Below are 27,072 nucleotides of genomic sequence, written 5' to 3'. Positions count from 1 at the left end.
ATGATTTGACCGCGGAGGGACAACCTGCCGGAGGTGGAGGGCACACCTGTGCTTGCTCCGCCCACCTGAGCTCGCTCCGCCCACCTGTGAGCTCCCGCTCCACCCCCTCTCACCTGTGCGCCCCTACACTGGGAGTTCTGCAGTTTTCACCTTTTTCACTATCTCTGCTTCCAGTCAGTGAATGGAAACTCACAAGTAGCGCAAGCTCTTTCCTGATAGTTTGCTACAATGTATCATTGCTGGGAAATGTATCAATCTTCATACACTGGATGCAACTGTAACAAAGCCTCAGCTGTGAGAAGTGTTGGGTCTGGAGGGGTTTCCAGTACAACTGAGCACAAGTTGCCCACGGCCACCGGACAGTAGCTCTGTCAGCCTCCCCCGAGCAGCTGCCCCCTTCTCATTGCCCCTAGCCGGCCCCCAGTCCCCCCTCACTCCCCCAATCTCCCCCTCGCCCCTAGTCTCCCCCTCGCCCTCTCTAGTCTCCCCCTCGCCCCCCCTTAACCCCTCCATAGTCTCCCCTTCATCCTGTCCCTCCTAGTCTCCCCCCCTCCTAGTCTCCCCCCCCTAGTCTCCCCCCCTCCTAGTCTCCCCCCCTAGTCTCCCCCCCTCCTAGTTGCCCCCTCCCCCCTCCTAGTCTCCCCCTCCCCCTCTCCTAGTCTCCCCCCCTCCTAGTCTCCCCCCCTCCTAGTTGCCCCCTCCCCCCTCCTAGTCTCCCCCTCCCCCCCTCTCCTAGTCCCCCCCTCCTAGTCTCCCCCCTCCCCCCCTAGTCTCCCCACCCCCCCAGTCTCCCCCTCGCCCCCCCTTCACCCCTCCATAGTCTCCTCATCGCCCCCTGCCCCCCTTGTCCCCCCCCAGTCTCCCCCACGCGCCGCCCCCACGGTGTCAGGAATTGGTGCACATACAGAAATGCTGACTTTTGTCTCTTTTGCACTTTTTTACAGTAAAGAGCCCGGATCCGTCCAGTCCGAGATTGTGGGGAGCAAAAAGCCTCTGACCTTTCCAAAAGTCGCTGATGAACAAATGATGCGCCAAACTCAAAAAGGAAAACCGCGTCCACTGCGCCAAACACAAAAAGGAAAACCGCATCCACTGCGCCAAACACAAAAATGAAAACCGCATCCACTGCACCAAACACAAAAAGGAAAACCGCATCCACTGCGCCAAACACAAAAAGGAAAACCGCATCCACTGCGCCAAACACAAAAAGGAAAACCGCATCCACTGCGCCAAACACAAAAAGGAAAACCGCATCCACTGCGCCAAACACAAAAAGGAAAACCGCGTCCACTGCGCCAAACACAAAAAGGAAAACCGCGTCCACTGCGCCAAACACAAAAAGGAAAACCGCGTCCACTGCGCCCAACACAAAAAGGAAAACCGCGTCCACTGCACCAAACACAAAAAGGAAAACCGCATCCACTGCGCCCAACACAAAAAGGAAAACCGCATCCACTGCACCAAACACAAAAAGGAAAACCGCGTCCACTGCACCAAACACAAAAAGGAAAACCGCGTCCACTGCGCCAAACACAAAAAGGAAAACCGCATCCACTGCACCAAACACAAAAAGGAAAACCGCGTCCACTGCACCAAACACAAAAAGGAAAACCGCGTCAACTGCACCAAACACAAAAAGGAAAACCGCGTCCACTGCACCAAACACAAAAAGGAAAACCGCGTCCACTGCACCAAACACAAAAAGGAAAACCGCATCCACTGCGCCAAACACAAAAAGGAAAACCGCATCCACTGCGCCAAACACAAAAAGGAAAACCGCGTCCACTGCGCCAAACACAAAAAGGAAAACCGCGTCCACTGCGCCAAACACAAAAAGGAAAACCGCGTCCACTGCGCCAAACACAAAAAGGAAAACCGCGTCCACTGCGCCTAACACAAAAAGGAAAACCGCGTCCACTGCGCCAAACACAAAAAGGAAAACCGCGTCCACTGCGCCAAACACAAAAAGGAAAACCACGTCCACTGCGCCAAACACAAAAAGGAAAACCACGTCCACTGCGCCAAACACAAAAAGGAAAACCGCATCCACTGCGTCAAACACAAAAAGGAAAACCGCGTCCACTGCGCCCAACACAAAAAGGAAAACCGCGTCCACTGCACCAAACACAAAAAGGAAAACCGCGTCCACTGCACCCAACACAAAAAGGAAAACCGCGTCCACTGCACCAAACACAAAAAGGAAAACCGCGTCCACTGCACCCAACACAAAAAGGAAAACCGCGTCCACTGCACCAAACACAAAAAGGAAAACCGCGTCCACTGCACCAAACACAAAAAGGAAAACCGCGTCCACTGCGCCAAACACAAAAAGGAAAACCGCGTCCACTGCACCAAACACAAAAAGGAAAACCGCGTCCACTGCGCCCAACACAAAAAGGAAAACCGCGTCCACTGCCCCAAACACAAAAAGGAAAACCGCGTCCACTGCACCAAACACAAAAAGGAAAACCGCGTCCACTGCGCCCAACACAAAAAGGAAAACCGCGTCCACTGCACCAAACACAAAAAGGAAAACCGCGTCCACTGCACCAAACACAAAAAGGAAAACCGCGTCCACTGCGCCAAACACAAAAAGGAAAACCGCGTCCACTGCACCAAACACAAAAAGGAAAACCGCGTCCACTGCGCCCAACACAAAAAGGAAAACCGCGTCCACTGCACCAAACACAAAAAGGAAAACCGCGTCCACTGCACCAAACACAAAAAGGAAAACCGCGTCCACTGCGCCCAACACAAAAAGGAAAACCGCGTCCACTGCACCAAACACAAAAAGGAAAACCGCGTCCACTGCACCAAACACAAAAAGGAAAACCGCGTCCACTGCACCAAACACAAATGTGAAAAACGGTGCAAATTAAATAATGAAAGACTAAAAAAGTGATTAGAAATGTCGCTATCGGAGAATAAAGAAAAGGGCAAAGAATCCGGCACACGGCGGTGACTGCACGGGCAGCACTGGATGCGGCTGCAGGGGCCCGGGGAACACTGGATGCGGCTGCAGGGGCCCGGGGAGCATGGGGAGCACTGGATGCGGCTACAGGGGAGCACGGGGAGCACTGGAGGCGGCTGCAGGGGAGCACGGGGAGCACTGGATGCGGCTGCAGGGGAGCACGGGGAGCACTGGATGCGGCTGCAGGGGAGCACGGGGAGCACTGGATGCGGCTGCAGGGGAGCACTGGATGCGGCTGCAGGGGAGCACGGGGAGCACTGGATGCGGCTGCAGGGGCCCAGGGAGCACTGGATGCGGCTGCAGGGGCCCGGGGAGCACTGGATGCGGCTGCAGGGGAGCACGGGGAGCACTGGATGCGGCTGCAGGGGCCCGGGGAGCACTGGATGCGGCTGCAGGGGCCCGGGGCCACCACTCACCAGTTCACTGTTTCCTAAACATGAGCCGGTGAAGGTGACCCCTCCGCTGAGTGCACCTGACGGGGAGGGGCAGAGGGGCTGCAGACCCCACAATGCTGGGAGGGAGTGGCACCAAAGGGTTAAATTGTATTTCTTTTATTTTTGTGTTATTCATTTATTTTATTCCTTTTTCCTTCTTTCTTTCTAATCCTAGGACCCGAGGGGTTAAATGATGGCGGAGGCGAGTGACAGCCAGGTGGGGGGGGGGCGCATACCTGCACTGTTATTACCTGCAACTCTGCTCTGCTGCCACAACACACTCCGCTCTGCAGAGCCGGACCAGGGCTGCTGGATCCCACCACAAGGAGGAGGCACGAGATCCACACAAAACAGGCACGAAAAACATCCACCCAGAAATCACACACTCACAGGAGCCGCACTGACAGCAGGTGACAGGAGAGGAGCCGCACTGACAGCAGCTGACGGGAGAGGAGCTGCACTGACAGCAGGTGACGGGAGAGGAGCTGCACTGACAGCAGGTGACGGGAGAGGAGCTGCACTGACAGCAGGTGACAGGAGAGGAGCTGCACTGACAGCAGGTGACGAGAGAGGAGCCGCACTGACAGCAGGTGACGAGAGAGGAGCCGCACTGACAGCAGGTGACGGGAGAGGAGCTGCACTGACAGCAGGTGACGAGAGAGGAGCTTCACTGACAGCAGGTGACGAGAGAGGAACCGCACTGACAGCAGGTGACGAGAGAGGAGCCGCACTGACAGCAGGTGACGGGAGAGGAGCTGCACTGACAGCAGGTGACGGGAGAGGAGCTGCACTGACAGCAGGTGACGGGAGAGGAGCTGCACTGACAGCAGGTGACAGGAGAAGAGCTGCACTGACAGCAGGTGACAGGAGAGGAGCCGCACTGACAGCAGGTGACAGGAGAGGAGCCGCACTGACAGCAGGTGACAGGAGAGGAGCTGCACTGACAGCAGGTGACAGGAGAGGAGCTGCACTGACAGCAGGTGACAGGAGAGGAGCTGCACTGACAGCAGGTGAGTCCCAGCTCTGATCGTGCGTTGCAGGTCGGTATTAGGTTGTGTTCACATTCAGAGGTTTTTAGAGCAGAAATCCCCCAAACAAAAATTTCTATTGGAGAGTTGTAGAATTTCTTCTCCGGAGACTCCCGTACAATCACACAGGCAGTCCCATTGCTGTTTTTGCTGCGGTTCTCGGGGCTATTTTTGCTGCGAATTTTGTTGCTGTTTGTGCTGCAGATTTTGTTGCTGTTTTTGCTGCGGTTCTCGGGGCTGTTTTTGCTGCAGATTTTGTTGCTGTTTTTGCTGCAGATTTTGTTGCTGTTTTTGCTGCGGATCTCGGGGCTGTTTTTGCTGCGGATCTCTGGGCTGTTTTTGCTGCGGATCTCGGGGCTGTTTTTGCTGTGGATCTCGTTGCTGTTTTTGCTGCGAATCTTGGTGCTGCTTCTCGCTATGTTTGCTGCGGATCTCGGGGCTGTTTTTGCTGCAGATCTTGGTGCTGCTTCTCGCCTGTTTGCTGCAGATCTCGGGGCTGTTTTTGCTGCGGATCTCGTTGCTGTTTTTGCTGCAGATCTTGGTGCTGCTTCTCGCCTGTTTGCTGCAGATCTCGGGGCTGTTTTTGCTGCGGATCTCGTTGCTGTTTTTGCTGCAGATCTTGGTGCTGCTTCTCGCCATGTTTGCTGTGGATCTCGTTGCTGTTTTTGCTGCGGATCTTGGTGCTGCTTCTCGCTATGTTTGCTGCGGATCTCGGGGCTGTTTTTGCTGCGGATCTCGGTGCTGCTTCTCGCCTGTTTGCTGCGGATCTCGGGGCTGTTTTTGCTGCGGATCTCGGGGCTGTTTTTGCTGCGGATCTCGGTGCTGCTTCTCGCTGTTTTTGCTGCGGATCTCGTTGCTGTTTTTGCTGCAGATCTTGGTGCTGCTTCTCGCCTGTTTGCTGCGGTGTTGCTGCACTCTTTTAGTTCTGTTTTATCTGCAGTTTTTGAGCCTGTTGCTCCAGTGGATCCAGTAGGACAATGGAGAAATCTCTCTCGTTTGCGTCCACTCATATTACTTTCCCCGTGGATTCTGCAGCTGATCCGCTTTGTAATCTACAGACCTCGGTCTGCAGGAACCTCGGGGAATCTTCCTGGATCTTTTGTCGCATCGTCTCGGCACAATATTCGGACATATTATTGTCAACATTTTTTAAAACCGCAAGAAAAGAGAGAACCACGTCCTCGGCTCAGTCTCACAGCTGAGGGTTTGTCACTGTCGCGTCTGATCTACACAATCCTCTGTGATGGACGGACACAATGTAACAAACCCTCAGCTGTGGAGCAGGACTGAGCCATCAGAATATGTCAGTGATCGTCAGCAGCGGTGCCTCCGCCCTGAGTCGCTCATTCTCTGACATGTGGAGTATAACCCCTATCATCTCTCATCGGTCGCAGGATGGGGTCGCTGTTCCGGAGCGAGGAGATGTGCCTGACGCAGCTGATCCTGCAGGTGGAGGCCGGGTACTGCTGCATCGCGGAGCTGGGGGAGCTCGGCCTGGTCCAGTTCAGAGATGTAAGTACCGGGGTGCAATGATCTGCAGCGGGGACACAGCGATAACCTGCAGGGAGGGCAGTGTAAGAGGAGGGTGTAATAGTCTGCAGGATGAATCACTGTATCAGGAGGTGGAGGAGCGATGCTCTGCAGTGAGGTCAGAGGTGTAATAATTTCATATGACTGTGTATCAGGAAGTGGAGGAGCGATGCTCTGCAGAGAGGTCAGAGGTGTAATAATCTCATATGACTATGTATCAGGAAGTGGAGGAGCGATGCTCTGCAGAGAGGTCAGTGATGTAATAATCTGCAGGATATATCACTATGTATCTGTCAGGAGGTGGAGGAGCGATGCTCTGCAGTGAGGTCAGAGGTGTAATAATCTCATATGACTATGTATCAGGAAGTGGAGGAGCGATGCTCTGCAGAGAGGTTAGTGGTGTAATAATCTCATATGACTGTGTATCAGGAAGTGGAGGAGCGATGCTCTGCAGAGAGGTCAGTGGTGTAATAATCTGCAGGATATCACTATGTATCTGTCAGGAGGTGGAGGAGCGATGCTCTGCAGAGAGGTCAGTGGTGTAATAATCTGCAGGATATCACTATGTATCTGTCAGGAGGTGGAGGAGCGATGCTCTGCAGTGAGGTCAGAGGTGTAATAATTTCATATGACTGTGTATCAGGAAGTGGAGGAGCGATGCCCTGCAGAGAGGTCAGAGGTGTAATAATCTCATATGACTATGTATCAGGAAGTGGAGGAGCGATGCTCTGCAGAGAGGTCAGTGATGTAATAATCTGCAGGATATATCACTATGTATCTGTCAGGAGGTGGAGGAGCGATGCTCTGCAGTGAGGTCAGAGGTGTAATAATCTCATATGACTATGTATCAGGAAGTGGAGGAGCGATGCTCTGCAGAGAGGTTAGTGGTGTAATAATCTCATATGACTGTGTATCAGGAAGTGGAGGAGCGATGCTCTGCAGAGAGGTCAGTGGTGTAATAATCTGCAGGATATCACTATGTATCTGTCAGGAGGTGGAGGAGCGATGCTCTGCAGAGAGGTCAGAGGAGTAATAATCTCATATGACTGTGTATCAGGAAGTGGAGGAGCGATGTTCTGTAGAGGTCCATGGTGTAATAATCTGCAGGATGCATCACTGAATATCAGGAGGTGGAGGAGCGATGCTCTGCAGAGAGGTCAGTGGTGTAATAATCTGCAGGATATATCACTATGTATCTGTCAGGAGGTGGAGGAGCGATGCTCTGCAGAGAGGTCAGTGGGGTAATAATCTCATATGACTATATATCAGGAAGTGGAGGAGCGATGCTCTGCAGAGAGGTCAGTGGAGTAATAATCTGCATGGTATATCACTCTGTATGTCATTAGGTGGAGGAGCGATGCTCTGCAGATAGGTCAGTGGTGTAATAATCTGCAGGATATATCTCTCTGTATGTCGATGTTCTGCAGATCTTCTGATTAACCCTTTCCTCTTGCAGCTGAATGGCAGTGTGAATAACTTCCAGCGGCGTTTTGTGAACGAGGTGCGGCGGTGCGAGGGGATGGAGCGGATCCTGCGTGAGTACCGGGGTCTCTGTGTGTCGGGGGAGGTCTCTGTGAGTCGGGGGAGGTCTCTGTGTGTCGGGGGAGGTCTCTGTGTGTCGGGGGAGGTCTCTGTGAGTAGGGGGAGGTCTCGGTGTGTCGGGGGGTCTCTGTGTGTCGGGGGTCTCTCTGTGTGTCGGGGGAGGTCTCTGTGTGTCGGGGGAGGTCTCTGTGTGTCGGGGGAGGTCTCTGTGTGTCGGGGGAGGTCTCTGTGTGTCGGGGATCTCTGTGTGTCGGGGATCTCTGTGTGTCGGGGATCTCTGTGTGTCGGGGATCTCTGTGTGTCGAGGATCTCTGTGTGTCGGGGATCTCTGTGTGTGTCGGTGGGTTTCTGTGTGTTGGGAGCTCTCTGTGTGTCCCGGGGGAGGTCTCTGTGTGTCGGGGGAGGTCTCTGTGTGTCGGGGGAGGTCTCTGTATGTCGGGGGAGGTCTCTGTGTGTCGGGGATCTCTGTGTGTGTCGGTGGGTTTCTGTGTGTTGGGAGCTCTGTGTGTGTCCCGGGGGAGGTCTCTGTGTGTTGGGGGTGTCTCTGTGTGTGTGTGGGGGGGTCTCTCTGTGTGTGGGGGGGGGGGGGGGTCTCTCTGTGAGTCGGGGAAGGTCTCTGTGTGTCGGTGGGACTCTCTGTGTGTCGGGGGTCTCTCTGTATGTCGGGGGAGGTCTGTGTGTGTCGGGGGAGGTCTGTGTGTGTCGGGGGAGGTCTGTGTGTGTCGGGGGAGGTCTCTGTGAGTCGGGGGATGTCTCTTTATGTCGGTGGTTCTCTCTGTGTGTCGGGGGTCTCTCTGTATGTCGGGGGAGGTCTCTGTGTGTCGGGGGAGGTCTCTGTGTGTCAGGGGAGGTCTGTGTGTGTCGGGGGAGGTCTGTGTGTGTCGGGGGAGGTCTGTGTGTGTCGGGGGAGGTCTGTGAGTGTCGGGGGAGGTCTGCATGTGTGTCGGGGGAGGTATGCGTGTGTGTCGGGGGAGGTATGCGTGTGTGTCGGGGGAGGTATGCGTGTGTGTCGGGGGAGGTCTGCGTGTGTGTCGGGGGAGGTCTGTGTGTGTCGGGGGAGGTCTGTGTGTGTCGGGGGAGGTCTGTGTGTGTCGGGGGAGGTCTGTGTGTGTCGGGGGAGGTCTGTGTGTGTCGGGGGAGGTCTGTGTGTGTCGGGGGAGGTCTGTGTGTGTCGGGGGAGGTCTGTGTGTGTCGGGGGAGGTCTGTGTGTGTCGGGGGAGGTCTCTGTGTGTCGGGGGAGGTCTCTGTGTGTCGGGGGAGGTCTCTGTGTGTCGGGGGAGGTCTGTGTGTGTCGGGGGAGGTCTGTGTGTGTCGGGGGAGGTCTGTGTGTGTCGGGGGAGGTCTGTGTGTGTCGGGGGAGGTCTCTGTGTGTCGGGGGAGGTCTCTGTGTGTCGGGGGAGGTCTGTGTGTGTCGGGGGAGGTCTGTGTGTGTCGGGGGAGGTCTGCGTGTGTGTCGGGGGAGGTCTGCGTGTGTGTCGGGGGAGGTCTGCGTGTGTGTCGGGGGAGGTATGCGTGTGTGTCGGGGGAGGTATGCGTGTGTGTCGGGGGAGGTCTGCGTGTGTGTCGGGGGAGGTCTGCGTGTGTGTCGGGGGAGGTCTGTGTGTGTCGGGGGAGGTCTGTGTGTGTCGGGGGAGGTCTGTGTGTGTCGGGGGAGGTCTCTGTGTGTCGGGGGAGGTCTGTGTGTGTCGGGGGAGGTCTGTGTGTGTCGGGGGAGGTCTGTGTGTGTCGGGGGAGGTCTGTGAGTGTCGGGGGAGGTCTGCGTGTGTGTCGGGGGAGGTATGCGTGTGTGTCGGGGGAGGTATGCGTGTGTGTCGGGGGAGGTCTGCGTGTGTGTCGGGGGAGGTCTGTGTGTGTCGGGGGAGGTCTGTGTGTGTCGGGGGAGGTCTGTGTGTGTTGGGGGAGGTCTGTGTGTGTCGGGGGAGGTCTGTGTGTGTCGGGGGAGGTCTGTGTGTGTCGGGGGAGGTCTGTGTGTGTCGGGGGAGGTCTGTGTGTGTCGGGGGAGGTCTGTGTGTGTCGGGGGAGGTCTGTGTGTGTCGGGGGAGGTCTGTGTGTGTCGGGGGAGGTCTGTGTGTGTCGGGGGAGGTCTCTGTGTGTCGGGGGAGGTCTCTGTGTGTCGGGGGAGGTCTCTGTGTGTCGGGGGAGGTCTCTGTGTGTCGGGGGAGGTCTGTGTGTGTCGGGGGAGGTCTGTGTGTGTCGGGGGAGGTCTGCGTGTGTGTCGGGGGAGGTCTGCGTGTGTGTCGGGGGAGGTCTGCGTGTGTGTCGGGGGAGGTCTGCGTGTGTGTCGGGGGAGGTCTGCGTGTGTGTCGGGGGAGGTCTGCGTGTGTGTCGGGGGAGGTCTGTGTGTGTCGGGGGAGGTCTGTGTGTGTCGGGGGAGGTCTGTGTGTGTCGGGGGAGGTCTGCGTGTGTGTCGGGGGAGGTCTGCGTGTGTGTCGGGGGAGGTCTACGTGTGTGTCGGGGGAGGTCTGCGTGTGTGTCGGGGGAGGTCTGCGTGTGTGTCGGGGGAGGTCTGCGTGTGTGTCGGGGGAGGTCTGCGTGTGTGTCGGGGGAGGTCTGCGTGTGTGTCGGGGGAGGTCTGCGTGTGTGTCGGGGGAGGTCTGCGTGTGTGTCGGGGGAGGTCTGCGTGTGTGTCGGGGGAGGTCTACGTGTGTGTCGGGGGAGGTCTGCGTGTGTGTCGGGGGAGGTCTGCGTGTGTGTCGGGGGAGGTCTGCGTGTGTGTCGGAGGAGGTCTGCGTGTGTGTCGGGGGAGGTCTTTGTATGTTGACGGGTGTCATGAACAGCTGGGGGGGTCACTCAGATATCCCACAGCTGTTCGCTGATTTGTCACAACCACGACTACTCTCTAGCGCCCCCTTTTCGACAGGCCACTTTTGGTACTGCAGGACAATGAACAGAATGAGGCTGCTGAGCTAATAATGCCAAATATTGGAGGTCTCACAGCAAGGGTAAATGTATATATCACCGATTCCCGCTGATGGAATATATATATATACACCTCGGTACCCTTAATGATAGCACCCTAATAATTCTATGCAATAATAATTACGCTGCCACCACCGGACGTTTCACAGGCAGTCCAGGCACCCGTTACAGATCACATAAGGCCCTTCGGGTTTTTGGATTCGTATATAAAGCATGAGGAAAGAAACTATTAAATTTTATATATTTAATCCAAAATAGAAGGCAGTGGTTCTAAAAATATACAGGAATTTACAAAAGGTTACAATACAAATACAGTATAGACAGTTACATAAAAATAAAAGGTATAAACGTGAAACTTACTAAACTCGTGCCATAGATGTATCGTCTGAATTTAGGGAGGGAGGGTCTCCAGGAGAAGAAGATGGTAGAAAGACGGCCAGCATCACCACTTACTGACGCCCTCCAGTACTGACTCCACCCATCAAGGAGCTAATCGCTCTTATGCCCTCAGGTAACCCCCCTCTTCTGTGACCTCATTTTACAGTCTGTTGTGGGCTGTGCTGAGATTGTCACAAAGTTCTCTAATTCTAGCTTTTCACATATCTTTGCCCCTGGGCCACACAGGTGAAAGATATTAGCGTCATATTTTATATCTCGATTTTACAGTTACATAGATACCAAACACAACACATCTAGCATGATTTTTCTGGCCAATACTCATTTGTCGCGCTACCAGCGATCTCTAAGTTAAGCGAGACGGTTCAGCGCTCCACAGGGATTCTGGCAATATGTTTTTAATTTTTCTAGCATTAACGTAGCACTTAAAACTGCTTTGGAAGTTTTCCCTCCAACAGAACAAAGGATTGTCTTTTCTATGCATCTTTTGGCTGTAGCTCTACCATCACCCAAAGTCATAAATACCTAGACTTTCAGGCCGATCAGATAATCGTCATGATGATCTGTGGCTGATGGTGGGGAGGGGGGTAAGGACCCTTCAAGAGTTTTACATGACGGAGGGGGGGGGGGGGGGTTCTGTGTCTGGAGTCTCTCTGTGTGACCAGCAGGGGGCTCTGAGGGGGTCGCACATTTCCTCCAGTTCCTCCCTTTTCAGGATCTCTGCTGCTGTCAGTGAATTTGGACATTTAACCCTTTCTGATCTAGGCGTCTTCATGGCTGAAGCTTTGTCACTATTGTATCCAGTCAGCCAATCACATCCACAGCACCGATCTCTGCAGATGATTTGTTACAATGTATCGGTGCAGATGATCTGTTACAGTGTATCGGTGCAGATGATCTGTTACAGTGTATCGGTGCAGATAATCTGTTACAGTGTATCGATGCAGGTGATTGTCACACTGGATGCAATGGTAACAACCCCTCAGCTGTGAGGAGTCTGATGGCAGAGACTTTGATGAACGAGGCTCCCATTCGCGGTCAGCACAGAGATAAAGATGGAGGACAGGTGCAGGTCTGTGTCCTCCTCGATGAATCGCAGATCTCTTCTGTCTCCAGGATTCTTGATGTGTGAGATGCAGAACGACAAGATCGATGTGAGGAACCCGGAGAAATCGCCCCAAACCCCCCTCCCGAGAGAGATGATCGACCTGGAGGTGAGGTCACAGCAGCAATCAGTGATGTCATCACCGGGGGCGGGGCTGTATATAAGGGGAGTGGTCTCCTGTCAGTATATCAGTGATGTCATCACCAGGGGCGGGGCTGTATATAAGGAGTGTGGTCTCCTGTCAGTATATCAGTGATGTCATCACCAGGGCTGGGGGCTGTATATAAGGGGTGTGGTCTCCTGTCAGTATATCAGTGATGTCATCACCAGGGGGGGGGCTGTATATAAGGGGTGTGGTCTCCTGTCAGTATATCAGTGATGTCATCACCAGGGGGCGGGGCTGTATATAAGGAGTGTGGTCTCCTGTCAGTATATCAGTGATGTCATCACCAGGGGCAGGGCGGTATATAAGGGGTGTGGTCTCCTGTCAGTATATCAGTGATGTCATCACCAGGGGCGGGGCTGTATATAAGGGGTGTGGTCTCCTGTCAGTATATCAGTGATGTCACCACCAGGGGCGGGGCGGTATATAAGGGGTGTGGTCTCCTGTCAGTAATGTCATAACCAGGGGCGGGGCTGTATATAAGGGGTGTGGTCTCCTGACAGTATATCAGTGATGTCATCACCAGGGGCGGGGCTGTATATAAGGGGTGTGGTCTCCTGTCAGTATATCAGGGATGTCATCACCAGGGGCGGGGCTGTATATAAGGGGTGTGGTCTCCTGTGATTATATCAGTGATGTTATCACCAGGGGTGGGGCTGTATATAAGGGGAGTGGTCTCCTGTCAGTATATCAGTGATGTCATCACCAGGGGGGGGGCTGTGTGTAAGGGGTGTGGTCTCCTGTCAGTATATCAGTGATGTCATCACCAGGGGGGGGGGCTGTATATAAGGGGTGTGGTCTCCTGTCAGTATATCAGTGATGTCATCACCGGGGCGGGGCTGTATATACGGGGTGTGGTCTCCTGTCAGTATATCAGTGATGTCATCACCAGGGGGGGGGCTGTGTGTAAGGGGTGTGGTCTCCTGTCAGTATATCAGTGATGTCATCACCAGGGGCGGGGCTGTGTGTAAGGGGTGTGGTCTCCTGTCAGTATATCAGTGATGTCATCACCAGGGGGGGGCTGTATATACGGGGTGTGGTCTCCTGTCAGTATATCAGTGATGTCACCACCAGGGGGCGGGGCTGACACCCTCACACTGGTACCCGGGCAGGTTGTCAGCGGTAATTCCTGCCATGTCTTCCTTCCTCGCAGACCTCCTTGGAGAAGTTGGAGGGGGAGCTGCAGGAAGTGAACCGGAACCAGCAGACCCTGAAGCAGAACTTTCTGGAGCTGACGGAGCTGAAACATTTACTGAAGAAGACTCAGGATTTCTTCGAGGTGATGATCCATGTGACAGCGGTGATCTGCAGCAGCGGTGACCCCTGCGCCCTGCTGACAATCACCGATCACATGACCTCTCTGCACTCTGTATTTCATGTTTTCTCCAGGCGGAAGCAAATCTCCCGGATGAATTCTTCAATGAAGACACCAGCAGCCTCCTGGAGCTCCGGACCGTGCCCTCCGCCGCAGCCGCCGGCAAACTGGGGTGAGAGTCGCAAGACAGTCACCTCCAGAGCTGCACTCACTATTCTGCTGTTACCAGTCACCTCCAGAGCTGCACTCACTATTCTGCTGTTACCAGTCACCTCCAGAGCTGCAGTCACTATTCTGCTGTTACCAGTCACCTCCAGAGCTGCACTCACTATTCTGCTGTTACCAGTCACCTCCAGAGCTGCAGTCACTATTCTGCTGTTACCAGTCACCTCCAGAGCTGCACTCACTATTCTGCTGTTACCAGTCACCTCCAGAGCTGCACTCACTATTCTGCTGTTACCAGTCACCTCCAGAGCTGCAGTCACTATTCTGCTGTTACCAGTCACCTCCAGAGCTGCACTCACTATTCTGCTGTTACCAGTCACCTCCAGAGCTGCACTCACTATTCTGCTGTTACCAGTCACCTCCAGAGCTGCAGTCACTATTCTGCTGTTACATCATAACAAGGAAGGAGAAAAGGCGATCATACCGTAGAAGCCCAGACACACAATAAGATATAATTCAATTTTTTATTTATTAGTATGAACAATCTTTAGTGCAGGCAGTGGTGAGGACCAGCATAATATGCATGATATTCATATGTGCTCTACACAAGGTAATGTCACAAATAGATTACATTTCATAAACATCATATATATCTGTAATTTAGTATCCATAATTCCAATTACTCTCACTCATAAAAATATATATCGAGGAAAATAGATTATCCACCTACAATGTGACCAGACAGAAGGAGCATTAGAAGAGAGACATACGTGTTTCGATAGACTCTTCGTCAGGGGATGTGTCTAAGTTGCCAACTTAGACACGCCCCCTGACGAAGAGTCTATCGAAACATGTGTCGGGGGTCTATGCTCCTGACTGGTAATGTCTTTTCTAATGCTCCTTGTGTCTGGTCACACTGTTTGCTGCCGGTCTCGGGGTATGCTGACACATGGCTAGTCACCCGGCTAACCAGCAGCTTGATGATGATCTCAGGTGATCGGTGGAATGTGATACATATATATATATGTTTTATATGGCTGCAGTGACATCTAATGGCGATAGCTAGTAGGTACAGATAGGTGGTATCTATACCGCAATATATGTGTTTGCGAGCCTGATTCAGGTTGCAATCTACGTCATTTTGTGGGTGATGAATACCGCCACTGTGTACATTGGAGGTGATATATATAAAGCTTGTGGTATATTCAGTCCGGGCTGTGATAGGGTCGGGCTTATTTGCGCCGGTGCTGTACAACTATCAGGACGCACCACTTTAAGATATATAGAATTATTGTTGATATATAGCAATTGTTGCTTGACCTCTATGTATACATTGGCGGTATTTATCTAGCTAAGATCCGCTGTGGCAGGATTGCGATCAGCCATGTGGCCTTATTTACATTAATTTAGCTCACTTATTGTAGGTGGATAATCTATTTTCCTCGATATATATTTTTCTGAGTGAGAGTAATTGGAATTATGGATACTAATTACAGATATATATGATGTTTATGAAATGTAATCTATTTGTGACATTCCCTTGTGTAGAGCATATATGAATATCCTGCATATTATGTTGGTCCTCACCACTGCCTGCACTAAAGATTGTTTACACTAATAAATAAAAATGGAATGATATCTTCTTGTGTCTGGGCTTCTATGATCGCCTTTTCTCCTTCCTTGTTCACATGTTCATGCGATTTCCCTCACACGTAGTCCTATCTGATGATTAGATTGATGGTTTCTACTATATATATAATGAATATCAGTTCACTGTATCTCACTCTTTTTGCTGTTACATCATGTCTTATCCTCCAGTCACCTCCAGAGCTGCAATCACTATTCTGCTGTTACATCATGTCTTATTCTCCAGTCACCTCCAGAGCTGCAGTCACGATTCTGCTATTACATCATGTCTTATCCTCCAGTCACCTCCAGAGCTGCACTCACTATTCTGCTGTTACATCATGTCTTATCCTCCAGTCACCTCCAGAACTGCAATCATTATTCTGCTGTTACATCATGTCTTATTCTCCAGTCACCTCCAGAGCTGCAGTCACTATTCTCTAGTTACATCGTGTCTTACCCTCCAGAGCTGTAGTCACTATTCTGCTGTTAAATCCTCCAGTCACCTCCAGAGCTGCACTCACTTTTCTTTAGTTACATTGTGTCTTATCCTCCAGTCACCTCCAGAGCTGCAGTCACTATTCTCTAGTTACATTGTGTCTTCTCCTCCACTCACCTCCAGAGCTGCACTCACTATTCTCTAGTTACATTGTGTCTTCTCCTCCAGTCACCTCCAGAGCTGCACTCGCTATTCTCTAGTTACATTGTGTTTTACCCCCAGAGTTGCACTCACTTTTCTTTAGTTACATTGTGTCTTCTCCTCCAGTCACCTCCAGAGCTGCACTCACTATTCTTTAGTTACATTGTGTCTTCTCCTCCAGTCACCTCCAGAGCTGCACTCACTATTCTCTAGTTACATTGTGTCTTATCCTCCAGTCACATCCAGAGCTGCAGTCACTATTCTGCTGTTATATTCTGTCTTATCCTCCAGTCACCTCCAGAGCTGCACTCACTATTCTCTAGTTACATTGTGTCTTATCCTCCAGTCACATCCAGAGCTGCACTCATTATTCTCTAGTTACATTGTGTCTTATCCTCCAGTCACATCCAGAGCTGCAGTCACTATTCTGCTTTTATATTCTGTCTTATCCTCCAGTCACCTCCAGAGCTGCACTCACTATTCTCTAGTTACATTGTGTCTTATCCTCCAGTCACATCCAGAGCTGCACTCATTATTCTCTAGTTACATTGTGTCTTATCCTCCAGTCACCTCCAGAGCTGCACTCACTTTTCTTTAGTTACATTGTGTCTTACCCCCCAGAGCTGTATTCCCACTTCAGCCGCGCTCGGTTCTCATTGTGCACTGCTTAGTGGAATGTGGCCTGTGCGCTGCTCGGGGCTCGGATCGCGGTCATGGAGGGGTCCGGCCGCGGGCGGTGTCCGGTGTCTCTGTAGGAACAGAGGCTCAGTGTCTGGTTCTGCTCCTCGGTTTGCAGGTTCACGGCCGGGGTGATCGGCAGGGAGCGGATGGCGTCTTTTGAGCGGCTGCTGTGGAGGGTCTGCAGGGGGAACATCTACCTGAAGTACAGCGAGCTGGACACGTCCCTGGAGGATCCCGTCACTGTAAGGACAGACCCCGGGGTCCCGGACCCCCATTACTATAGATCTCCTCCCCTGGTTCTGGCAGGAGATGAGCGGTGTCGGACGCTAGTCCTCCCAAAGCCAATACTTATAGACGGGGGCAAAACTACAATCCCAGCGGGCCCTGGAGCCTCGGGGGCCCCAAAAAGACCCAATGCCCCATATAAAGGACCAATGCTATTAAAGACCTGCAGTAATTGGGGTCCGGTGGAGATTTTACATTGGGGGCCACGAGCCCCAGGTTCAGCCGCTGTTTATAGGTTGAGACCCCGCTGAGGACGGGGAGGAGCAGAGTTGTCACGGGGGCGCCAGGGACAGGACCCCTCAGTATGTCAGGCAGGCGGACGTCTCGGGGGTCTTTGCTGCTGATCTCGTCTCTGTTCTCCCCCAGAAAGAAGAAGTGAAGAAGAACGTGTTCATCATCTTCTACCAGGGCGACCAGCTGAAGCAGAAGATCCGCAAGATCTGCGAGGGGTGCGCCGAGGGCCTCTAGAGGCGGATCCAGGCACTGCAGGGAGCCTCCAGGGGTCGTCCCGGTGCTGTAACGGGGCACACTAACCCCCCGCCCAAATATACCCGGGGGTAAAGCGGCCCAGGCCAGATTATACTCCTCCGTATACCCCAACTGCTGTAGATCGGGGCCACAGGCAGCGCACGAGGGGGCAGAGACAGCGCACGGGGGGGCAGAGACAGCGCACGGGGGGGCAGAGGCAGCGCACGGGGGGGCAGAGGCAGCGCACGGGGGGGCAGAGGCAGCGCACGGGGGGGCAGAGGCAGCGCACAGGGGGGCAGAGGCAGCGCACGGGGGGGGCAGAGACAGCGCACGGGGGGGCAGAGGCAGCGCACGGGGGGGCAGAGGCAGCACACAGGGGGGCAGAGACAGCGCACAGAGGGGCAGAGACAGCGCACAGGGGGGCAGAGGCAGCGCACGGGGGGGCAGAGGCAGCACACGGGGGGGCAGAGGCAGCACACGGGGGGGCAGAGGCAGCGCACGGGGGGGCAGAGGCAGCGCACGGGGGGGCAGAGGCAGCGCACAGGGGGGCAGAGGCAGCGCACAGGGGGGCAGAGGCAGCGCACGGGGGGCAGAGGCAGCGCACGGGGGGGCAGAGGCAGCGCACGGGGGGGCAGAGGCAGCGCACGGGGGGGCAGAGGCAGCGCACGGGGGGGGCAGAGGCAGCGCACGGGGGGGCAGAGGCAGCGCACAGGAGCCCTGCATCTTCCCCCCCACTGCACACTTTCTGTGCCCCCTGTGCACTGCCTGTGGCCCCTTTTGCACTTTTTGGGGCCCCGTGCGCTGTCTCTGCCCCCCCGTGCGCTGTCTCTGCCCCCATATGTGCTGAGGGGTATAATCTGGCCTAGGCCAATTTAACCTCGGCTGTATTCTAGGCGAGGGGCTAGGCTGGCCTGTTACACCGGGACTCTTCGCTGGAGGGGGTGTAATACTCGGGAGCCCCCCGCTCTGAGCCCTCCATGTGTATCAGTGCGTCACAGAGGATCGCTGACACAATGTAACGAGCGTCAGCTGTGTGAACGCGCCAGGAAGAGACCGTCCTAATCTTCTCATGTTACAGGTTTAAAGCGACGGTGTACCCGTGTCCGGAGTCCGCGGCCGAGCGCAGGGACATGGCCGCCGACGTCAACACCAGGATTGAAGATCTGAACTCGGTGAGCGGGGGGTGGGGGGAGCTGCTCCGCCATGTCCGATCCCTGACCCCAGAATTAGGGTCCTGTGTGACGGGCTTCATGAAGCAGGAGGCTCAGGATGAGCACCCCCAGAATTAGGGTCCTGTGTCATAGCCTTCATGAAGCAGGCAGCTCAGGATGAGCACCCCAGAATTAGGGTCCTGTGTGACGGGCTTCATGAAGCAGGAAGCTCAGGATGAGCACCCCCAGAATTAGGGTCCTGTGTGACGGGCTTCATGAAGCAGGCAGTTCAGGATGAACACCCCAGAATCAGGGTCCTGTGTGACATGCTTCATGAAGCAGGCAGCTCAGGATGAGCACGTCTTGGTCCACCTGTTTCAGGTGATTACGCAGACGGAGTCGCACCGGCAGCGCGTGTTGTTGGAGGCGGCGCAGAATCTGTCCGCGTGGATGATCAAGGTGAAGAAGATGAAGGCCGTGTACCACGTGCTGAACCTGTGCAACATCGACGTCACCCAGCAGTGCGTCATCGCCGAGATCTGGTGCCCGACCAACGACAAGGAGCGCATCAAACGGGCGCTGCACCGCGGGATGGTGAGCGCTGCAGGCAGACGGTATAAGGGGCCCATGGGATACAATGTAACCCCCTCCTCCATTGCAGGAGCGCAGCGGCTCCACCATCGCTCCCATCCTCACCGATATACCCACCAAAATGGAGCCGCCGACCTTCAACCGGACCAACAAGTTCACCTCCGGCTTCCAGAACATCATTGACGCCTACGGGGTCGGGAACTACAGAGAGATGAACCCAAGTAAGATCCCCGGGGGCCGGGCGGGGGGGATTATCATGGGGGAGGGGAGGCTCCATCCTAATGACCCCTGTCCTCCTCTCCAGCCCCGTACACCATCGTCACCTTCCCCTTCCTCTTCGCCGTGATGTTTGGTGATTGTGGACACGGCACCGTCATGTTGGGGTTCGCGGCCTGGATGGTGGCGAATGAGAAAAAGCTTCTGGCCTCCAAGACGGACAACGAGGTGAGAAGTGATCGGCGGCAGCTGCCGGCCGTGTAACCCCCGAGATGCCAGGATGGCTGGTGACTGCAGCATCTAAACGGTTAACAGAGGAAGGGGCTCATCATGGTCTGTAAACGAAGCAACGTTCCTCACCGCCTCACGTTTACCGTCACAGATCTGGAACACGTTCTTCGGGGGCCGGTACCTGATCCTCCTCATGGGCGTGTTCTCCGTCTACACCGGCTTCATCTACAACGACTGCTTCTCCAAGTCATTCAACATCTTCGGCTCCTCATGGCGGGTGCGGCCCATGTTCACCAGCGGCGCCTGGAAGTAGGTCCAATCCCACAGTCCTCGCCCCTTCCCTTCACCGAGTTCCTTGTCCCGTCCCGCGGTCCTCACTCCATCCTCTCTTCCCCATTCCTCGATCCTGTCTCATATACCTGCTCCTCGCCATATCCCTCCTTCTCCACTGTTCCCCATTCCGACCCCTCTCCCCAATCCTTGCCCCGTCCCCTCTCCCCGGACCTCACCCCATCCCTTACTCCCGGACCTCACCCAGCTTATCCTCCCGTCCCCTCTCCCCAATCCTTGCCCCGTCCCTTCTCCCCGGACCTCACCCAGCTTATCCTCCCATCCCCTCTTCTCGATTCTTGTCAGTCTTCTCCCCGACCATCGTCTCCCGGTCCTCATCCTGTCCCCTCCCCTGTTCCTCGTCCCGTCCCTCCCCTGGTCCTCGTCTCGTCCCCTCCCCCGGTCCTCGGTGGTCTGGACACATTATAGACCGTCCTGTCTCCTTCCTCTTCTTTCTTAGTGATCAGTTGTTGCACCAGGGAATAGATTTGCAGCTCGACCCGAAGGTCCCGGGTGTGTATTCCGGGAATCCGTACCCATTTGGCATCGACCCGGTGAGTTCAGTTTGAAGTTTTGTGTGTGTTTATTTTTGGGGGACTGTACCCCAATATTTCCTGCCGTCCCCCCAGATCTGGAATATCGCTAAGAACAAGCTGACCTTCCTGAACTCCTACAAGATGAAGATGTCGGTGGTGATGGGGATCACGCAGATGGTGTTCGGGGTGATACTGGGACTGCTGAACCACATGTGAGTGCGGACCCCAATAAAGGAGCTCATCGGCTGTATGGGGGGGCCTGGGGTGCAGAGCATTGATATGGGGAGTCCAGCAATGTGGAGGATCAGTATGGGGGGGTCCCGCTGTGTGGAGGATCGGTATGGGGGGTCCAGTTCGGGGGGGGTCCCGCCGTGTGGAGGATCGGTATGGTGGGTCCAGTTCGGGGGGTCCCGCTGTGTGGGGGATTGGTATGGGGGGTCCTGCTGTGTGGAGGATCGGTATGGGGGGTCCAGTTCGGGGGGTCCCGCTGTGTGGGGGATTGGTATGGGGGGTCCTGCTGTGTGGGGGATTGGTATGGGGGGTCCTGCTGTGTGGGGGATCGGTATGGGGGTCCAGTTCGGTGGGGTCCCGCTGTGTGGAGGATTGGTAGGGGGGGTCCCGCTGTGTGGAGGATTAGTAGGGGGGGTCCCGCTGTGTGGGGGATTGGTATGGAGGGTCCAGTTCGGGGGGGGTCCCGCTGTGTGGAGGATTGGTATGGGGGGGTCCAGTTTGGGGGGGTCCCGCTGTGTGGGGGGTCCCTCTTGAATCCCATTACTTCTCTTCGCCCCTCAGCAATTTCCGGCGTCACATTAACATCGTGCTGCAGTTTATCCCGGAGATGATCTTCATCCTCTGCCTCTTCGGTTACCTCGTCTTCATGATCATCTTCAAGTGGTGCGTGTACAACGCGGGGAACTCGCAGGAGGCGCCGAGTATCCTCATCCACTTCATCAACATGTTCCTGTTCAACTACAACGACCCGACCAATGCGCCCCTGTACCAGCACCAGGTACGATCCGGGGGGCACCAAGAGCGGGGGGCGACCGGATATCTGCACGCAGAGCGGGGGCCAACCGGATATCTGCACCCAGAGCGGGGGGCGACCGGATATCTGCACCCAGAGCGGGGGGCGACCGGATATCTGCACCCAGAGCGGGGGGCGACCGGATATCTGCACCCAGAGCAGGGGGCGACCGGATATCTGCACCCAGAGCGGGGGGCGACCGGATATCTGCACCCAGAGCAGGGGGCGACCGGATATCTGCACCCAGAGCAGGGGGCGACCGGATATCTGCACCCAGAGCGGGAAGCGACCGGATATCTGCACCCAGAGCGGGGGGCGACCGGATATCTGCACCCAGAAGGGGGGGGGGCGACCGGATATCTGCACCCAGAGCGGGGGGCGACCGGATATCTGCACCCAGAGCAGGGGGCCAACCGGATATCTGCACCCAGAGCAGGGGGCGACCGGATATCTGCACCCAGAGCGGGGGGCGACCGGATATCTGCACCCAGAGCGGGGGGGCGACCGTATATCTGCACCCAGAGCGGGGGGCGACCGTATATCTGCACCCAGAGCGGGGGGAGACCGTATATCTGCACCCAGAGCGGGGGGCGACCGGATATCTGCACCCAGAGCGGGAAGCGACCGGATATCTGCACCCAGAGCGGGGGGCGACTGTATATCTGCACCCAGAGCGGGGGGCGACCGTATATCTGCACCCAGAGCGGGGGACGACCGGATATCTGCACCCAGAGCGGGGGGAGACCGGATATCTGCACGCAGCGCGGGGGGCGCCCAGATCTGCATCACGGGGCATGCTGAGACTTGTGGTTCTCCGGGCTCCTTGTTGTCGGACTTATTTTTCTCTTTCTTGGCGGTTTCAGAAGGAAGTTCAGAGCTTTCTGGTGATCTTCGCGCTGATCGCCGTCCCCTGGATGCTGCTGATAAAACCCTTCATCCTGCGAGCAAATCACCAAAAGCAGCAGAGGATGGTGAGTGCAGGACCGAACTAGGGTGATGGCTGATAACGGGGAGTAATTGTACTCACCCATCCTACAGTCTCCTCCCCCAGTAATGGCTGATAACAGGGAGTAATAGCTTGTAGTAACTTGTCTTAGTCGTCGTCTCTCCTCAGTTTGCGATGGCTGATAACAGAGAATCGTTGCCCTTTTTTCCCCTTGTTCAGCTCTCACCTGGCTTCTCACCGTTGCCTCGCTTTGTCCTCCACAGCTGCACTCCTCGTCTGCACCTGAAGAAGATATTGAGATCACAGACGTGGAAAATGCAAATCATTCCAAGAAGGAGGATAAAAAGGAGGCGCCTGCGTCTGCGCACGGAGGACACGATGACCACGGAGGACACGATGACCACGGAGGACACGGCGGCGAGGTCTGGATAGCCGCTCCGCGGGGGCGGGACACATGCAGATTATGCAATATGAAGCAATCTATTAAACCACACCCATAACTTCCCAGGGCGGAGTCTCGGGTATAAAGGATACACCCCCTCAACTATCCCTCATCCATGCCATAGCTCCACCCACAATCGTACCCCGCCCACTGTATCCAAGATCTCCACATTTGAAAAATGATGAAAAGGCAGGTGGCAGCAGAGCTGCAGTACTGGTCCTGGCAGGCAGGTGGCAGCATAGCTGCAGTACTGGTCCTGGCAGGCAGGTGGCAGCAGAGCCGCAGTACTGGTCCTGGCAGGCAGGTGGCAGCATAGCTGCAGTACTGGTCCTGGCAGGCAGGTGGCAGCAGAGCCGCAGTACTGGTCCTGGCAGGCAGGTGGCAGCAGAGCCGCAGTACTGGTCCTGGCAGGCAGGTGGCGGCAGAGCCGCAGTACTGGTCCTGGCAGGCAGGTGGCAGCATAGCTGCAGTACTGGTCCTGGCAGGCAGGTGGCGGCAGAGCCGCAGTACTGGTCCTGGCAGGCAGGTGGCGGCAGAGCTGCAGTACTGGTCCTGGCAGGCAGGTGGCGGCAGAGCCGCAGTACTGGTCCTGGCAGGCAGGTGGCGGCAGAGCCGCAGTACTGGTCCTGGCAGGCAGGTGGCGGCAGAGCCGCAGTACTGGTCCTGGCAGGCAGGTGGCGGCAGAGCCGCAGTACTGGTCCTGGCAGGAAGGTGGCGGCAGAGCCGCAGTACTGGTCCTGGCAGGCAGGTGGCGGCAGAGCTGCAGTACTGGTCCTGGCAGGCAGGTGGCAGCAGAGCCGCAGTACTGGTCCTGGCAGGCAGGTGGCGGCAGAGCCGCAGTACTGGTCCTGGCAGGCAGGTGGCGGCAGAGCCGCAGTACTAGTCCTGGCAGGCAGGTGACGGCAGAGCCGCAGTACTGGTCCTGGCAGGCAGGTGGCGGCAGAGCCGCAGTACTGGTCCTGGCAGGCAGGTGGCAGCAGAGCCGCAGTACGGGTCCTGGCAGGCAGGTGGCAGCAGAGCCGCAGTACGGGTCCTGGCAGGCAGGTGGCAGCAGAGCCGCAGTGCTGGTCCTGGCAGGCAGGTGGCAGCAGAGCCGCAGTACTGGTCCTGGCAGGCAGGTGGAAGCAGAGCCGCGCAGTACTGGTCCTGGCAGGCAGGTAGCAGCAGAGCCGCAGTACTCGTCCTGGCAGGCAGATGGAAGCAGAGCCGCGCAGTACTGGTCCTGGCAGGCAGGTGGCAGCAGAGCCGCAGTACTGGTCCTGGCAGGCAGGTGGCAGCAGAGCCGCAGTACAGGTCCTGCTAGGCAGATGGAAGCAGAGCCGCGCAGCACTGGTCCTGGCAGGCAGGTGGCAGCAGAGCCGCAGTACTGGTCCTGGCAGGCAGGTGGCAGCAGAGCCGCAGTACTGGTCCTGGCAGGCAGGTGGAAGCAGAGCCACGCAGTACTGGTCCTGGCAGGCAGGTGGCGGCAGAGCTGCAGTACTGGTCCTGGCAGGCAGGTGGCAGAGCTGCAGTACTGGTCCTGGCAGGCAGGTGGCGGCAGAGCTGCATTACTGGTCCTGGCAGGCAGGTGGCAGCAGAGCCGCAGTACTGGTCCTGGCAGGCAGGTGGCAGAGCTGCAGTACTGGTCCTGGCAGGCAGGTGGCAGAGCTGCAGTACTGGTCCTGGCAGGCAGGTGGCGGCAGAGCTGCATTACTGGTCCTGGCAGGCAGGTGGCAGCAGAGCCGCAGCGCTGGTCCTGACAGGCAGGTGGCAGCAGAGCCGCAGTACTGGTCCTGGCAGGCAGGGGGCAGCAGAGCCGCAGTACTGGTCCTGGCAGGCAGGTGGAAGCAGAGCCGCAGTACTGGTCCTGGCAGGCAGGTGGAAGCAGAGCCGCGCAGTACTGGTCCTGGCAGGCAGGTAGCAGCAGAGCCGCAGTACTCGTCCTGGCAGGCAGATGGAAGCAGAGCCGCGCAGTACTGGTCCTGGCAGGCAGGTGGCAGCAGAGCCGCAGTACTGGTCCTGGCAGGCAGGTGGCAGCAGAGCCGCAGTACAGGTCCTGCTAGGCAGATGGAAGCAGAGCCGCGCAGCACTGGTCCTGGCAGGCAGGTGGCAGCAGAGCCGCAGTACTGGTCCTGGCAGGCAGGTGGCAGCAGAGCCGCAGTACTGGTCCTGGCAGGCAGGTGGAAGCAGAGCCACGCAGTACTGGTCCTGGCAGGCAGGTGGCGGCAGAGCTGCAGTACTGGTCCTGGCAGGCAGGTGGCAGAGCTGCAGTACTGGTCCTGGCAGGCAGGTGGCGGCAGAGCTGCATTACTGGTCCTGGCAGGCAGGTGGCAGCAGAGCCGCAGTACTGGTCCTGGCAGGCAGGTGGAAGCAGAGCCGCAGTACTGGTCCTGGCAGGCAGGTGGAAGCAGAGCCACGCAGTACTGGTCCTGGCAGGCAGGTGGCGGCAGAGCTGCAGTACTGGTCCTGGCAGGCAGGTGGCAGAGCTGCAGTACTGGTCCTGGCAGGCAGGTGGCGGCAGAGCTGCATTACTGGTCCTGGCAGGCAGGTGGCAGCAGAGCCGCAGCACTGGTCCTGGCCGGCAGGTGGCAGCAGAGCCGCAGTACTGGTCCTGGCAGGCAGGGGGCAGCAGAGCCGCAGCACGGGTCCTGGCAGGCAGGGGGCCTTTTTGTATAGGTTCCCTGATCCCGTGGGTTGTGTTGGAGATATTTGCAGGGCTGGCCGCCTGACGGTGTTTATACGTCACATATTGGGGCAATCCTAAGTCTGTCGGTGCAGGCGCCGGTCACATAATGAGACTTTTCCAGTTTAGTAGGGACGGTTTTTCCTTCGTGGTGACAGGTGAACTCCACCCCTTTGTGAAGGAATGTGGGATCAGCGGAGGCCGTGAGAAGGGGTCTTTATTGAGGGTATATTTTGTCAGCTGACCGTGCTCCACGTGACGACTCCACTCTCTTTACAGTTTGATTTCGGGGATATATTTGTCCACCAAGCCATCCACACCATCGAGTACTGCCTGGGCTGCATCTCCAACACCGCCTCCTACCTGCGCCTCTGGGCCCTGAGTCTGGCGCATGCACGTAAGAGAATCATGTGACCTCCGCCCTTCCCTTTAATGACCACAGGGGAATACCTACTTTAACCTTTAGGGGTTCGGGGTGGGCTGTGACCCCTCTTAGCTGTATGTTTCCTGAATGCTGCTCGTCCTCTGTTCTTCACCTATCACAGTGTATATTATAAAGCTCGTGCTCCTCGTGGGCGTTGCTCTGTTTTCTCACTCTGTGATTCGCTGATGTATTAACACTCGGTTCCTCCCCTGCAGAGCTCTCTGAGGTCTTGTGGACCATGGTGATGCACATTGGTCTCTCCAGCGCTGGGTGGGGCGGCCTTGTTGGCGTTTTTATCATTTTTGCTATCTTTGCCGTTCTCACGATAGCCATATTGTTGATCATGGAGGGTCTGTCTGCCTTTCTGCACGCTCTGCGTCTCCACTGGTGAGTACTGAGGGGTCCGTGGTATATGTGTACGCTCATGTCAAGGGCAAATGGAGAACATGGTGACCTCAGGCGATGAACTGAAGGGTCCATAGTATCTCACGCCTATCAGTATAAAGCTTGAGGACTCCTCGGGGGCGGGGCTTATGCTCCTCATGGGACTGATTGTAATATTTGCATTCTTGTGATTTTCCGGAGCTGTAATAATGGCCTCATCTTTCGCCTCTTGTCTTTCCTCAGGGTGGAGTTCCAGAACAAGTTTTACTCCGGCACCGGACAAATGTTCAGCCCGTTCTCCTTCCAGAGCATCTTGGACGGTTCTGCAGATGATTAGAAGAAGGGGCCAAAAGTAATGAAGCAAATGATAAAGCAGGAGTTTATAGGAAGTTCAGCGCCAGACTCCATCTTTATATAAACACTCGCATTAATAAAACCTAATTTATATTCCGATTATTGTGATCAGTTATTTCTCTAGTTTGTCTCCTACTCCAGTCACATCCGGAGCTGTATTTATAGCGCTGCACGACCTCGCACCTCTCTACTTCTCCTGCTGGATCAGTCTCTGTAAAAAGCTCAACCCCAGACAAAATGGTGAAAGAAGAATTCAATATGACCGGCAATTCTATATATATAACACATATGAGACAGGGGTGTGGCGCCCCTGAGGCTTCAGGCGCTACAGGGTACTGCACCTGATTTTAGGTGCTGCGCTCATCCCGGATTCCTAGGTGACCAGTGCCGGTTCCACACAACACCACAAACTACACACGGCAGACTTCCCTCCACAATGGGGACTGGGACCAGGGTCTGGTCACAAAGGGGGTCTATAGGATGCCACCGCACTTAGGGACTCCCGATCCACTG

The 27,072-nt window shown here is 55.8% G+C and overlaps 1 protein-coding gene across 4 annotated transcripts; it reads left to right on the top strand.

Annotated features, from left to right (window-relative positions):
- Positions 1-3,635: 3,635 nt before the first annotated feature.
- On the top strand, positions 3,636-26,658 carry ATP6V0A4 (ATPase H+ transporting V0 subunit a4). 4 transcript variants are annotated; one of them, XM_075343530.1, is made up of 21 exons: positions 3,636-3,759; positions 5,828-5,945; positions 7,420-7,498; positions 11,937-12,034; positions 13,242-13,367; positions 13,478-13,575; positions 16,631-16,757; positions 17,167-17,249; positions 18,347-18,440; positions 18,801-19,013; positions 19,081-19,231; positions 19,315-19,454; positions 19,609-19,766; positions 20,248-20,341; positions 20,417-20,535; positions 21,116-21,332; positions 22,211-22,318; positions 22,557-22,715; positions 25,677-25,794; positions 26,037-26,208; positions 26,449-26,658. In XM_075343530.1, the coding sequence occupies exons 2-21, from the start codon at positions 5,829-5,831 to the stop codon at positions 26,540-26,542; spliced, it is 2,565 nt and encodes an 854-aa protein (XP_075199645.1). In that variant the 5' UTR covers positions 3,636-3,759; position 5,828; the 3' UTR covers positions 26,543-26,658. The 4 variants fall into 4 exon arrangements, with proteins under 4 accessions (XP_075199645.1, XP_075199648.1, XP_075199647.1 ...); XM_075343533.1 differs by lacking the exon at positions 3,636-3,759 and adding an exon at positions 3,790-4,235; XM_075343532.1 differs by lacking the exon at positions 3,636-3,759 and adding an exon at positions 3,790-4,265.
- The last annotated feature ends 414 nt before the right edge of the window (positions 26,659-27,072 follow it).

Source organism: Anomaloglossus baeobatrachus, chromosome 4, assembly GCF_048569485.1.
Source record: "Anomaloglossus baeobatrachus isolate aAnoBae1 chromosome 4, aAnoBae1.hap1, whole genome shotgun sequence".
NCBI lineage: Eukaryota > Metazoa > Chordata > Amphibia > Anura > Aromobatidae > Anomaloglossus > Anomaloglossus baeobatrachus.
This window is presented reverse-complemented; position numbering and strand designations above follow the sequence as displayed.